Source organism: Capricornis sumatraensis, chromosome 1 (assembly GCF_032405125.1).
Source record: "Capricornis sumatraensis isolate serow.1 chromosome 1, serow.2, whole genome shotgun sequence".
Lineage (NCBI taxonomy): Eukaryota > Metazoa > Chordata > Mammalia > Artiodactyla > Bovidae > Capricornis > Capricornis sumatraensis.
In genome coordinates, this window is record NC_091069.1 from 171,783,260 (window position 1) to 171,798,958 (window position 15,699).

The window sequence follows — 15,699 nt, forward strand, 5'->3', positions numbered from 1 at the left end:
GAGTTGGACATGACTGAGCGACTTCACTTTACTTTTCATGTATAAGATGACATGGCATTTTATTAGAAATAGATATACTCAGGGGGTAGAAAGTGCTAGTAATAAAAATGGGTAGTAGTACATCAAAGATAAATATCTCCTGTTTTGTGCATAGAGGAGGTGACAATCAGGTTACGATTGCTGTGGTGTGTATAGTCTTGAGATGGAGGCATGGCTCAGCTCATTACAGGGTGATCGTGCAGAGGAACCCAAACATGGACTTTGATAACTCTGCAAAACTGGTGCCATTAGAGTCTACAATCCATGTATTCCTTACTTTTTTAGATATGAGTTTGTTTTTTTCAAAGGCTGGATTCTGAACTACCTGCATTGAAATCACCTAGTTTGCCTGTTAAAAATACAAAATCCCAGCCCTATGTCATATAATATGGTTGGCCAAAAAGTTCATTCTGTTTTTTCCCTAAGACTTTATGGGAAAAACCAGAGACTTTTTGGCCAACCCAATACATAGAATTGTGTGAAGGGGGCAGAAGAAATTTCAGTCTTTGCATTTTAAATAAACACTTCAGAGGACTTTCATGCATTTTTGAGTTTGAAAGTCATTTCTTTGAGTTCTTAAATGAAGGTGCTAATTGTAACTCAAAGTTGGATCTCTTTCCTACTCTATGAAGCAGCCCTGGTAGGCTCCAACTCTCAATTCTGCATCTGGCCAACATACTGGGGAATATGTGAGGTTCAGGGTTCTCCCAGGACTAGGCTTCCTGCAACCCTTTCTCTCCTACCACAGTAATTTAACTCAGTTTTGGGGTTAGGGAGAAATGAATTTTTTATTTCCTTTTCCTCCTTCCCCCAAAGGGTATCCACCTTTGAATTTTAATAGATATTAAATCAATGCAGACATCCTGTTAGACCTTCAAAGTTTTGAAAACAGTTGCTACCTGTGCTTTAAACCAGCATTTAGATACCCATACAAGGCCCTACCTGGGCTGGGTGCTAAAGCACACACTATTGAAATGAAGACTCATAACCTCTGATCATAGAGGTGGGTTCGGAGCTCTTCACCTCAGTCTGATGGCCCAGCCCAGCACATCAGTTCTATTAAGTCCATTTTCAGAATGGACAGAAAAACAGCAGTGTCAAGGCACCTGGATTATATCAAAGATGCCTCAAGTGCAGGGACTTCTGAGAACCTGAATAAAGCTGATATTGATCAACCCCTTTGGGAGCAGCTCTTTCCTTAGAGCACTAAAGTAGAAAGACCAACCCATATCCTTAGCTGGGTTGCAAACCAAGTAACCTGAGGGACAGATGAGTGGACAAATATTTTCATATCTGGTTGCCTCCACAGTGAGTAAGAACACTGGCTAGACATCTGAATCACAACAGGGGAAAACAAAACACTTTCTCTATTGCTAGCAATTTGTTCCATCAAGAAAGCAAGAAAATCGAAGATTTAATTAACACTTCTAAGGAAGTATTTGGTATTTATACTTGTTTATTACCTAAAAGCAATTTTTATGACCAGGTCTCAGGAAGTCTTGGCAAAAATTATGCTTCAAAAGATTCTTTTTGAAGAACTCTGGCTAGTAACATTCATTTTGGCAAACAACCTTATTTTGCTGCTACTAATACTGCAACAAACTTAGTGTAGAGTATTAAAAATTATTTTTCCTTAGGAAACTATAATTTAGGAGTCAAGCCTGAGAGCAAGAAGAAATGGAGTGGAGTACTGTTAATTTTTCAAAGTTGATCCTGAAGCCATCAGGGATGGGTTATTTTTCAATAAGGGAGAAAATATAGAAATTAGAATAGATCTTTTTCTTAATTAAGGGAAAGAAAGAGGAAGAAAGGACTATTGATTTATTTTTTAAAAAAGGAACACAGAGAACTTCAGTTGGTTTAGGTCTCTGTGTATGCATTTGGTTTCTGCTTCCTAACTGCACAGCCTGTGTCACAACATACTTGTGCCAAATTCCACATACAGATCCTGATTTACATAGCTCTCCTCCATGTCAAAAAAGAAATCAGGGCTAACTCTTGTGGGGGAGGATGTGAAGAAAGACTGGAGAATATTCTAGCTGATGAAAAGTGCTTTAAAATCCTTTCTCAAATCCCCAAAACTGCCTTACTAAAAGCACTCTCTAACACTGTGATTTTGATATCCATTTTCAGCATACCTTGACTTCCAAAGTACGGAACAGAAAGAGAATTTAGTGTTTTTTCCCTAGTTTTAAAATGAGAAGCTGAAACTGTGTATTTACCATTATTATACTTTAATATGAAACAAAATCAGGAGTGTGGAGTCTTACAGCAAAGCCAGAGAGAGAATATGTGTGAAAAGGTGTTGTTGAATAAGGCAGCAAATTACAGTTTCTGTACAACAGGTTTATATATTAATAAAGAACTGGGGCAAAGGGAATTATACAAGCAAAAAAGATGGGTAAAAAAAGTAACAATGAACAGTTATGCATATATACACACACACCACCCTGAAAAACTTTAGATTATGAAATCCAAGAATCCTAGTCCATAATTCATGTAAATGTGTTGCTGTGGAACTTATTTTTACTTCTCTCCATAAATGCATTGTTAACACAAAGAATAATATTCATAGTTTATGCACTATAGTTAAGGGACATTTTAGGAGTTGACTTTTCCTTCAAAAATAAAAATAAAAACTGAAGAGGTTGTAAATCCCTCTTGCTGCTCGTGCGCAGGTCTTAGATTTCACCCTGCCTGTTTTCAAACAGAAAAAAGTAAGAGGGTGCAGTCAGCTGTAACCTAAAGAGTGAAGGATTTAGTGAGCTGTCAATTTCTTGCAGAATTCTTCTTTACTGGTACTGCTGTTCTCTGTGTATTATTAATCTATTTATATTTAACTCCAGCTATTAGTCTGCCTCTTCCAGCCACTGAGCCATTTGCAAAGGAGAAGAGAGAGAGACAACTGCTATTATTAGGCATCCTTGTGTGTGTGATGGAGGTGGAGACAATTAAATAACACCATTTTGCTTCTTTGAAAATGACAGAGATTGTTTGGGGTGGACAACTCAGGGCTGGTTAACATAACCTTTCCCCTCAGAAGGTAAAACAATGGAGATACATTTCTGAAGTACTTAATTAAGCCTTCAGCAATGAGTGTGGGAAAATTACAGACCCATAACAATCCTCCAGTTCTAGGCAAGAGTAAATGTTCTCTGCAGCATTCTGTCACTGCTCATTTACTGCATCATTTTGACATCTCATGTTTCCACAAGGTTTTTATATAATGTATAAACAGGGAAAAAGGTGAAAAATAGAATGAGGACCAAGTCTGGACCTCCCACGCTGTTACTTCCCTTCAGTTTTCCATTAAAGGGTGAGGCTGAAGGGTGGCATTTTTAAGATGATTTCATTAAAAGGCTGAGACAGTAATAATCGACACAGGAAGAAGAAAGCTGTGAAAAACTGCCACTGCTTGCTCACTCTTCCAAAGGATGAGTGTCATTCAGTCATAATGTAAGCTCTTTAATGTTCCTCCCCCAAACCTTTTTCGATCAGGAAAGCCTGGAATCTGTAGGCAAGAAAGATAATCATGTTAGGACTCAAAACAGGCAGAGTTCAAATGCTAATAGCCTTTAAAATGTTTTCCTTATTTTTTGTTTCTGTATATTAGGCTGTTGTTCTTTAAAGAGCTATCTTTTTGAGGTTTTACTCAGAAAACCACAACAGATTAAATAATAAAAATAAATTCTACTAAATGAAAAACATTTGCTGAGCAATTGGTGAGTGTCATCTAAATCAGACAGGATGAAGGTGAAACTCACAATATTCACCTGCTGGACTTTCATATGAATTATCTGCATTGTGATAGACTATGGATATGTACCTTTGCCGTCTCAAGCAAATTATTTCCTATTATTTTATAATGTAACTTTATCTCTGGATTCTTCTTGTTTCTAAGACCCTTATTTTCCCTTGATCTGAGTTTTTCTTCTGTATTTAAGAAGACAGAAGAAAGTCAGTTGGTTGGGCCTGCAAAGTACTGCCCCGTCACCCCAACTTCTTAAAAAAAACCTCAAAAATGAATTTGGAAGTTAATTTCAGATCAATCAAACCTTTCCACAAATTAAAGAAATCATTTTATCAAAAAAGATAGATACAGACCTGATTACCATCTCTTAAGAAGTATCTCTTCTCTATAACCTGTTAGAAACAAAGATATTAAGGGCTTAGCATGTATACCTTGAAAAAGCAGTAAGCGCACTGAACACTGATGGCACTAAAAGGTGTACACCCAAGTTAAAAGTCGTTTCAATAGCAACAGACATCTACTACACTGAGTGAAGCCTGGTGCTAATGGGATCAGGATTGTGGAAGTATTTTTATAAAAACCTGTCTCTAGTTTCAAAAAGTGTTAACGATAGGTCAAAAGATAAATGAACAAACAAAAACAACTAAATAACGAGAGAAAATGACATGAGATCCCATGCAATTCCCAGTGTAAATCTGGAAATTTGGCTGCAAATTTGGTTCAAAGCTTTCTAGCAGTCAGCCCCAAAAGATACCAGACAGAATCCATAAGATAATTCACTCTGCTGTATTGCAGAAACCAACACAACAGTCTAAAGCAATATCCTCCAATTAAAAAATAAATTAAAAAAAAAAGGCAAAGCACTTTTGCTACTACAATAGCACAACTATTCTTTAAAGAGGTCTCTGTCTGTATACTGTAGTCAACTGCCATATCCCTCCAGTAACCACAGTTGTAAATTCTGTAGGTCCTTAATGGAGACAGATGACACAATATCAAAATCGGTCAAACAATTTCTTACAGACTTAATTCGCACCCTTAATTCAGCAGTTTCAGAACTATATTTGGTCAGTGGGAGAAATAAGGCAAAATCCATCACTATTACTGAAAAGAAGCCTTCAAAACATATGCCTTAATATAATGAATTTAAGAGTACCACATGTCTATATGATGAACGCTTGAGAAACTGCAATGTCAACAGAGGCAGTATTATTTTCTTTACACAGAGCTGTTGTGATTAAGAAAAGTTCAGCAGATTAGAATACAGATTATTTGGAGATTAAGAGATTAGAGTCTAGAACTATGAAGCTAGGAATCTCTCCTGAATAAAGCAGAGTATCTTCTTCCAGGCCTGTACCAGCTTGCTCCCACTGGCCTGACAGTCATCTCACCTGGATTCTTTTTATCTTCAAGACTATGGCTCAGTTACTTTGAGCCACAAGAGATTCAGGGTAAGGTGGCATTCACTGGCCTCAAAGGCAGAAAAGCTGGTTCGTGATTTGTATACATCTAAAATACCTGACCCCACAAAAACTATGACAGAACTGATTCTCTTTCTTCTCTCTAGGGTAGGACAGGAAAATTCTATTACTCTAGAGTGGAGAGGAATTACTATTAGTGAAGGGAGTGTGGAAGAGGATTAGATACCCTCTTGGAAAAGAAATCCTGTAAATTCTGGAAGATAAGATGCAGAGAAAACTGGGTGAAATTTAGCTGCCAGGGCCCTTGCTTTCAGCCAACCACTGCAATCTGGAGGTCTGGCCAACCTCTTAATCCACCTATCTTTTGTTGTGATTTAGGAAACCAAAAGAGGAGTAACTTTTCCCTTTTGCTCATAATTCCCTGCCCTCAACTTGTGTTATTATTCTCCTATTAAATCTTGCTCTCCTCTTAAAACCAACCAAATTCCCTCTAATCTCTTTAAGTAAAACTTTGCCTGACAACTTGAATCACACTGGCCTATAATCCATTGTTTCTCTGGGATATAACTTGTCACATTTTATTTTTTTAATTTTAAAATTAATACATGATTTAAGTGACTTCCCTGGAGGCTCAGAGGTTAAGACTCTGTGCTTCCAGGCAGGGGGCATGGGTTCAATCCCTGGTGGGGGAACTAAGATCCCACATACCATGAAGTATGGCCAGAAAGTAGGAAAAAAATTTTTTTAAGTAAAAAATAAAATTAATAAATTATTTAAATTTAAGACAACATCCTGTGGGATCTTTCCATGTCAGATACAGATCTATTCATATAAGATGTTGTTCCTAGGGGACACAGATGGTATATGTCGGTCACGCAGTTGTGTCTGACTCTTGATTCCATGGACTCTAGCCCACCAGGCTCCTTTGCCCACAGAATTCTCGAGGCAAGAATACTGGAGTGGGTAGCCATTCCCTTTTCCAGGAGATCTTCCCAACCCAGGGATTGGGCCTGGGTCTCCTGCACTGGCAGGTGGATTCTTTACTATCTGAGTCACCATGGTGGTCATGGATCTAAACCAAGTAGGAGCTCATATGTTTTAACTGTGAAAACAACGTGGAAAGAAAATTTGGTTCCTTGCAGTGCTTCCTACCATTTTTTTTCAGTCATGGCACATTTAGAGAATACTAATATGTGTGTGTGACTTGGGGTAAATGGTAGAGCCAGTCCAGGGGCCTTGGCTGCTCTGAGAACTGAGGGGATCACCATTTCAGTACACCCGTACCTTTTCTGCCACACACCAGTTGGGAGTTTATGCAATGAAGCAAAAATTTCCCAGTGGTCTAATTTTAAACAGGGATGGGCTGTGGGGCCTATCTTATGTTGACCTATTGGACAAAAGAGCCAAATATTTAGATCTCTAAATAGCTAAAAGAAAAGACTCATAAAACAGAGCTTTGAGGAGGGAAATTTTTTTCTTGGGAGATTTACTTAATATAATATAGAAATCAATCTTTTTTCAATAATAATATAGAAATACATCCTATTTCACTTTACTGCACAATGTCAACATTGGGTGAACAGTTTAACTTGTTCAATATTATATACAATGCAGACATATGGCCTTGTGAAGGAAAGACAAACAGTGCTCTAATTTACCAGTATGCTGAATCATTCTACATTTTCCTTCCAGTTCAGGACAATAAGATGATGCTGGTAAGAGTCAATTACTGGAATGCAAAGGTTTCTGATAGGGAACATTAGGGAATCAAGAAGATGACAGAGCCTTAAAAGTAATAGTAACATTTATGTGGGAGAATATTAGTAGCTGGGTGAACAAAATAATTCAGGACTTTAAGCAGAATCTCCTCAGTTTAGTGCGTTTTATGGGGGCTTGAGAGTAGTCAATGAGTACAAAGAGAGCTAGAAAATATGGAAACATAAATTGTTTTAAGGAGGGAATTCAGTACCTTAAAAAAAAAACTATTTGAATCTAGTAGGTTTCATCCTTCACTTAGAGAACACTGGTGATAGAATAAACACGTCACCAGGTGTTGAGCAATTATACAAACAGATAAGAGAGATCAAAACAAGTATTATTCAAGCTGTGAAGTTCAGGATGAAGGAATAAAAAGACAAAGCATTCTGCAAAGAATTTAAACTCTCATGGTACATAAATTAAGTTTAAAAATAACTTAATTGAAGCCATTACCTTATCAAAAAACCTACTGAGCTTGACAGCATTGGAAGAACCTGCAGCTAAGTACCGTGGATTTGTGCAATCCTAGGAGATAAAACGTAAGATCCACAATTAAACGTTAGGAAACATAAGCTTTTTGTTAGTCATTACTATTCCTCTTGCACATTTATATAACAAAATATTAGCCATCATACTCTCAAGTAGTTTGTCAAACTATGATACACAGAGCAAAAAGGAAAGTGCTAAAGGAAGATAAGGCCACTTACTCTTTGTTATTTAGGCAATTTTAGAGGACACTGAACCAATGTATTCATCATCAAATAATTTCATAAAGAAAGACAGGATTGGTAATGTCTTACTAATAACAAAACCAAGATACTACTTACGTGACTTACCTATATTTACCTTGAAAAGCAGAAACAGAGCTATCAAAAATAAATAACACTTCACTATTTAATACAAGTTATTTACCAGTACTCAACTAACCTAAGTAGTATGAAGTTCTTAGGAAAAGTAGGAAGCATGAAAATAGGAGTAAAGGAGTAACAGCTGCCAGGGGTTTCTCACTCACTGAATGCAAGGCACTACATCCTTGGTGGGCCACAATAGATATACTTGTGATAATAGTAAACAACAGATAATAAGTTTATTTTAAAATATCATTATTATTTTTAATAATAATTAAATAAGAAACAACAGATATTACTAGAATAAAAAGAGGAGAAAATAGGGCTCTGAAAAGACAAAATAATCTGAAATAGTATAATGATAGTACATTGCAATGGTTAGTAAAGACCTTAAATGGTTTACTATCCTTTTCTTGGAAATCCAATGTTGAATTGCTTTCACTTGTCAATACTGACTTGCCACCTCAATAGACTGACTACTTCAATTTTTACCTCAAATGCCACTTAAGACCCAACCATGGGGATATGATACAGGCTTCTTTGCAAGAACAATATTTAATTTTTCAGTTATAAATCATCTGTGTTCCTTGGGACCTAATTATTTTTGGATTTATCCTGACTGTAATTTATTTGTAATTTATTCTGATAAATACCCACATGATTCCTTTCCAATATATTTTATAACAATCATCTATTTTACCAATATACAACATTTCAAAGCTCACATTTTAAATTTTGGCTAGAAGCTAAAATACATTTTCCAAAACCACAAAAGAAAAAAGAGACAACAATAACTTTTCAAAGACGGTAGAGTAAAAGAAAAATCAGAGGTCTCAGAAGCCAGCAGGCTCTGAACATGAGTATCTATCTCATATCTCTAGATTGTGTTATACTGGTTAGGTTACAAAACCTTTAAAGTTAAGCTTACTAATTTGTGAAATGGGGATAGCAATACTCATCTCATAGGATTTTTGTGAAAATTAAAGGAGATAATGCATGCCCAGGACTTTCCTGGTGGCTCAGATGGTAAAGCGTCTGCCTACAATGCAGGCTACAGTCCATGGGGTTGCAAAGCTTCGGACACTACTGAGCGACTTCACTTTCTTTCATTAACATAGCAGGTACTGAAATATTAGTTTCCTTCTTTCTTCATCCCAAGAAAATGCCATCAGATTGAATTTTTAGACACAAATGCACTTAACATAATAAAAGATAATTCTATATACGGATTAAATAGACTGAAATATTGTGTAATCCGTTGTATTTGAAATAATGTTTGAACATTTATATAGTAGCTGGGGCATATAAAAGACAAACCTTAAGTAGATATGTTTTACAAAACGGATATTGATTACATAATCGTCAGACTGTTAAAAGACTTCAGAGGTGATTCCACATAGAGCTAAAGTACTAAATACAAAAACTAAATCAAACATCAAACAAAAAACAAAACTTCTCCAAAACTTAATCCAACAATTTCAAGGTGATCAGGCTAGAGAAATCCTATAGTTTTAGGATGAGAATTTTAGATCTCAAAGAACTATAAACTATCTGCTATTGATCGTGGAGGTCAAAGCCTGAAAACTAAAGCTCTAAATGCTTGCCTAAGCTTGAGAAAGAAATCTTAACTAGGGAAGATGCTTCAGAATGATCACTTTGAAGTAAACACGTAGCAGAGAAAAATTTGTGCTGGACACAATAAGCCTGGTGGTGATTTAGTTGCTAAGTTGTGTCCAACTCTTGCGACCATGGACTGTATCCTGCCAGGCTCCTCTGTCCATGGGATTCTCCAGGCAAGAGTACTGGAGTGGGTTGCCATTTCCTTCTCCAGGGGATCTTCCCAACCCAGGAATCAAACCTCGGTCTCCTGCATTGCAGGCAGATTCTTTTCCGACTGAACTATGAGGGAAGCCCACAACAAGCCTGGCAGGATTTAAAACAATAAGTAATTGCCTCCCTGTTTATAATTTAAACAATTTGCCTTCTCTCCCCAACACAAGATAGCTTTGATTCTATCTTTGGGGTATACAATTATGTTAATTCTTACTGTTTAATAATGTTAAGTAAATTCATATAGGAACCAAAGATGTTAGCATTAATACTGTTAAATCAGTTTTTACTTGAGACTTTATATATACTTGCTGAGTCTTTTTGATTACTGTCTCTTTTTGAAAAGCTTATCTAATTTTCCTCCTCATTTTTTTCTTCTCTGCATCTTCAAGACCCCCTTGTTGTTTCTTCTGTGCTCTTGAAAGTGTACGCTGATAGAAGGCTTTAAGTATGTTGTATGTGAACACTGTGGAGACCACGTGTGCCAAAGTACCACTATTTGAGTACCTTTACATTTTGTTAACAATTAAAGATGGCCCTGCCTTTGCAAGTATAATTCGAAAAGCATATAGCTAGGTGATTGTCATAGAAACTCACAGGCACGGAAACAGATACATTCTAAAATGCATTAAAAGTAATTGCTGGAACAAATTAAGCATATTCAATGGTAAATTTCCCTTTGGAAACCATGTTCAAAAAAAGTAACCTCAGCGCTTCTTCAAGAAGGACATTATGTATTCTATGTAATCGGAATTCTCTGGACTGTGATGGTCCAGTCCTCACTACCTAGGACATAATGCTGGCAGCTGAGGAAAAAAGGCACCTCCACTGCAAAGCAGATTGTTAAAAAAAAAAAAAACCAAAAACCGTGGAATGTCAGGCAGAAGCTAACTCAGTTATGGGGGCAGAGGTGGGGTTGAACCTAGCAGCGTTCACCGATGTTGAATCACAGAAGAAGGGCTCAGAATAACCTGAGTCATTTGCTAACATTACAGAATCCAGGTCCTTCTGTCACACGTTATGAATAAAAAGCTCCAGTTGTAGGGCACTTATTCAAAAATTTTTTCAAATACTGTTGGTAATATGAATATGCAGTCAGGTTTGGGTACTTGGTGATCTAGATGATTTCTAACAACTCTTTCAGATCCAAGATTCTAAACGTTAGTTGAAGGATAATTAAGTGGAAAATAGGTTTAGTTGTAGAGTACAGGCTCTGGAGTTAGAGCAGCTGGTTCCACCTGTGTAACCTTGGTTTAGTTACTCCTCTCTGCTTCTAGTCTTCATTTTTAAAATGGAGATATTTATAGCACCTATCTTCTAGGATTGATGTGACGATGATGCATGTGAGACAATGTACATAAAAGTACTAAAATAGTGTGCCTGGCACTAATAAGTGCTTAATAAATGTGAGCCACCACCAGCACGGCTGAAATACCAGTACACTGACATATTGTAGAAATCTTACTTGTGAACAGTGACATATAAACCATGACTGAAACTGCTGGCCAGGATCACTCCCTCAGCAACACTAACTGGCTTATATGAGAACTTTCCTAGCCTTTTTGAAGTCTAGTTTTAATTGAGCTATATATCTCAAGAAGGGACGCAATTCATGGTATATACATAAATATATATAAACTAATGCTTATGAAGCACTCCTAGTTTACAGTTTGTAATTTTCTCATTTATATGTCTGTTTCCCTTTAAGGTAAACTCTCAAGTTTAAGAAGCTAAGAGGCTTTTCTAAAGCAAGAATAAACAACGCACAGTATCAGTGACCACTCTTTGTCTTCTTAGTTATTTTGATTTTGGTGTGATTTTTAAAGATCTTTTCAAGAAAAAGCCTGTGACTTACATTAGAACAAAGTCTGAACATTGCAACAGATCAGCACACAAGGAGGCTGTGCCCATCTCATAATTTGTATGGCTCTAGTCTTCACTACTGTTTGGATTAAAACCCAAATGCCTGATTCAAATATAAAGCTTCTTCTCTGAGTATGTAATTTGTGAAGTCTTTGGTTTTGCCTTTTCCCGATAATAAAACAAGCATGCATTAGTGAAAATACACACCAAATTGATCTCTTCTGCATTGAAATCCTCAGCCAGGAAAGCAGTCCTAGTTAAAACTTCATGACGCTTGTTTTCATGAATCTGATCCAGTTTAGTCCCTATTACCAACAGTGGGATTTGGTTATCAGCAAACTGTTCCCGGTCATAATCCCTGTGATAAATAATAATGAAGAGGTGAACAGAATTTACCTTTTCTGATGCAGATGTGTAATATTTAAATGTAACTAGCTTATACTATTTTACATATACATCACTAACTCTTGCTCACCCATCACCTGTAAACCTACTTTTCTCCCAATTTCTTCCACATGCCTGTTCATTTTTCAGTCTTCAGCATCTTTCAAGTTCCAACTATTAATTCAACTACTCAAAATTTGTCCCTGGGTCTTTACGGACTACTTGAATAAACTGAGAGCCCACCAGGTATATGAAAGTAGGTTGACTGACTTCTAAAACTCTGTCTTCTAAGGCTAACAGCTAAGGAATTTTTCTGAGGAGATATAGAGAGTGGATTCAAACCTCAGTGGATAGAAAACCCAGAAACCTAGCACGCAGTCAAGCCTTTTGGCAGAGGGGAATGCCAAGCTTCTGGGTACCTTCTGGAGTACACATAAGCTTTATATCCACCATATTTATTTCTGTCTGTGAATAGCAAAGAAAAATAGATCATTTCAGGAAAATAAGAAACAGGAATGCTGAGGCCAGAATAAATCACCCATAGCTGATGCTACCCTGGGGAAAGATGGATTCAACAAATGGAAAGGGAAAGAAACAGAAAACAGCTTAAATGTAAAATGAATAGTAAAAGGAAAGAATTAAGCAACAAATAGTTGTCTGTCCTGACATGACAGCCATGGAGTCACAGGACAGGCAGTAAGAATCACTTGGGGTTGGTGGCCTTGGGTCACTCTATTACTGAAAGGAACATAGAGCCCAATATTATTCAGTTAATATAAATTCTACTCATGTATGAGAAATAAAACAGATTTGGATTTCTGACATATTATAAGCTCAGTTTATAACAGTCAGCAAAATCTGGTTGCAACACCGTATGTTAGTAAATCAATATTGCATAACCCAACCAATACAAACCAGGTGAGCATAGCTTTTTCCTTCTTTTGGTATTACTTTTCTTTCTCTTTAAATAATCTAAATCTTGTGTGTATGTGTGTGCAAAATTACCAAATCTTTTTGCCCTTCAACCTTACAGAGCCTCAATTACTGTTCAGCCTTGGAGCACAATTATTTGAACTATTTTACCTCCCATTTCATAAAAATATTATCTGTTCTCTCATTTCTTTTTTAAGCTTTCCTTTTCGCTCATTTTCTTTCATTAAATCTTATATCCAATTTGAAACTTGGTAATGAAATCCTTTTTTTCTTTCTAAATCATTAGGTAAAAAACAAATTAGGAATTTTATCATGAATGGATAAGGCTGATAACACCTTAACATCAAAAGAGACAGATAACCAGGTTTTCGTATTATACGTACAATACCACTTTGGCAAAAACAAAAAACCTTGCATCTTTCAGACTACTGTATTTATCTACCATTTTGGAGAAGATAAGAATTCAGAAAAACAAATAATTTGGAAATGAGACACTCAGATACAAAAGTCATCCTCAACTAAACCCTTACAACATTGTAACTAATTCAAAGTGAATCACAGATCTAGAAGGAAACCAAAAACTAGAAAACTTCTAAAAGAAACACAGATTAGGCAAACAATTGTTATACGTGATTCTCAAAACACAATATATAAAGGAAAAAAAAAGAGAAACTAGACTTCATCAAAATGAAAAACTATTGTTTTGTGAGAGATACTGCTAAGAGAATGAAAAGACAAACTGCAGACTGGGAGAAAGTATTTGCAAATCAAACATCTTCCAAAATGGTTATTTTGGAAGGTACATTCTTGTGACTGCTATAGCATTTCAAACCAATTGTGAAGTAATTTGGGCTTACCCATTTGTTACCAAGACTCCAGTTGGCACCAAATCCCTATTTAGAGCTTCCAATGACCAACGGTACAAGTTTTGGGATGACTTCTTATTTGTTAAGTCATGCACTAAAATAATACCTAAAATAATCAGAGAAAATAATGTCAATACTTTAACATTTCCTCTTCATTTCACAAGTGTCAAAGCATTAGATTCCTTAATGAATGCATTCTGGTATGACTAACAAACACAGACATGATTATTTAAAAATTTCCTCTGTAAATTCTTGCAAATAATTAAATTTTTTTCTTTGTCAGTTCTATAACTAAAAAAAAATTTTACAAGGGCTGACAAAAATTTCATTAAGCTTTTAGAATGTCTTTTCCTCCTTCATTAAACACTTAATGAGTGCCTACTCTGCCTGGTCCTAATTACAGAACTACTTCATCAATAAAAAGAATCAAAACTACTTTAAGTATATAGGAAATTATATTCATTCAAAAAGATTATTTTTCTACACTATGCATCTGTCATAGACATCATACATACACCTATTATTTACAGTCATTAAAATATTTAATAATAAACATTTATTTAAATGGTATTGATTTAATTTGATACAAATTCCTATTCTTTAGCTGACAAGATGTTTTCTTGTAGGTTACCTGGACCTAAACTTAAAAGTCTAATCATTTAGTTCTCTGAATTAATGCCTAGCTATGTAAGCTTGCTCAATCTATAAGAGATTTAGTTAAAACACAGGAAAAGAAATATGCCATAAGGAGATAGGAAAAGATAGTTAAGAAGTATGAATAGTAGAAAATAGATGGACTTTCTAGAGATTGAGAAAAACTTTAAAATATAATGAAGTTGAGAAGTACAATTAAATAGAATCAGCTAAGATCCTAGACAGAAAGGCAAAGCAGGTAATTATGATGCAATATATACAATAGAGGAAATGTTTTAATGCCTAGTGAAATTTAGAGTATCATCTTGTGGTCGAGACTACATGTTTTTAAATAAACCCCAACTCTTTCAAAAGCAGAGACATTACTTTGCCGACTAAGGTCCGTCTAGTCGAGGCTATGGTTTTTCCTGTGGTCATGTATGGATGTGAGAGTTGGACTGTGAAGAAGGCTGAGCGCCAAAGAATTGATGCTTTTGAACTGTGGTGTTGGAGAAGACTCTTGAGAGTCCCTTGGACTGCAAGGAGATCCAACCAATCCATTCTGAAGGAGATCAGCCCTGGAATTTCTTTGGAAGGAATGATGCTAAAGCTGAAACTCCAGTACTTTGGCCACCTCATGCGAAGAGTTGACTCACTGGAAAAGACTCTGATGCTGGGAGGATTGGGTGCAGGAGGAGAAGGGGACCACAGAGGATGAGATGGCTGGATGGCATCACTGACTTGATGGACGTGAGTCTGAGTGAACTCCGAGAGTTGGTGATGGACAGGGAGGCCTGGCGTGCTGCGATTCATGGGGTTGCAAAGAGTCGGACACAACTGAGCAACTGAACTGAACTGAACTGAACTGAACTCTTTCCTATATTACCCAGATTCTACTGTGAAGAGAGAATGTGAAACTGATGATTCTCCCATCTTCAAGATGTAAGATATGTAAATATGAAAAGAGAAGGACATGAGAGTTAGAATTATTTGGCTCCTCTAGGTTTTACAGACACTGTACAACTAAGGTGCTTGCACAAGTTATAGCTGACTAGTCCCAGGTCGCTTAAGTTAAATCTGCGTTTCTCCTGGCATCTGGAACAAATAGAGATCTGACACTGGCCCCCTGGTCCAACTGCATTCACTCTACCTTCCTCAATGAGGGGCTCTAATACACATTAAGGCAACAAGGGCAGACTGAAAAAGGAATAAAGAGCTACTATTTAAAATTATAGCTAATATTTATTCAGTATTTATGTACTACATATTGTGCTTTCCGTGTGTCATCTAATTTGACTTTCAGAACAGTTCAATGAAATAAGAATTATTATCTTTATTTTACACATGTGGAAACAGGCTCAGAGAGGCTGGTA

At 36.4% G+C, this 15,699-nt stretch overlaps 1 protein-coding gene across 2 annotated transcripts in view; it reads right to left on the reverse strand.

Moving 5' to 3' along the window:
* Positions 1 to 2,312: 2,312 nt before the first annotated feature.
* Positions 2,313 to 15,699, reverse strand: part of RABL3 (RAB, member of RAS oncogene family like 3) — a 37,122-nt gene continuing 23,735 nt past the window's right edge. Inside the window, exons 4-8 of one of the 2 annotated variants that reach the window (XM_068975061.1) lie at positions 13,685 to 13,799; positions 11,718 to 11,868; positions 7,423 to 7,494; positions 4,144 to 4,182; positions 2,313 to 3,550 (exon numbers count right to left, since the gene is read on the reverse strand). In XM_068975061.1, the coding sequence (XP_068831162.1) occupies positions 3,485 to 3,550; positions 4,144 to 4,182; positions 7,423 to 7,494; positions 11,718 to 11,868; positions 13,685 to 13,799 (443 nt within the window). In that variant the 3' untranslated portion in view covers positions 2,313 to 3,484. The remainder of the gene's footprint in view (positions 3,551 to 4,143; positions 4,183 to 7,422; positions 7,495 to 11,717; positions 11,869 to 13,684; positions 13,800 to 15,699) is intronic. The other variant, XM_068975070.1, reaches the window with a different exon arrangement.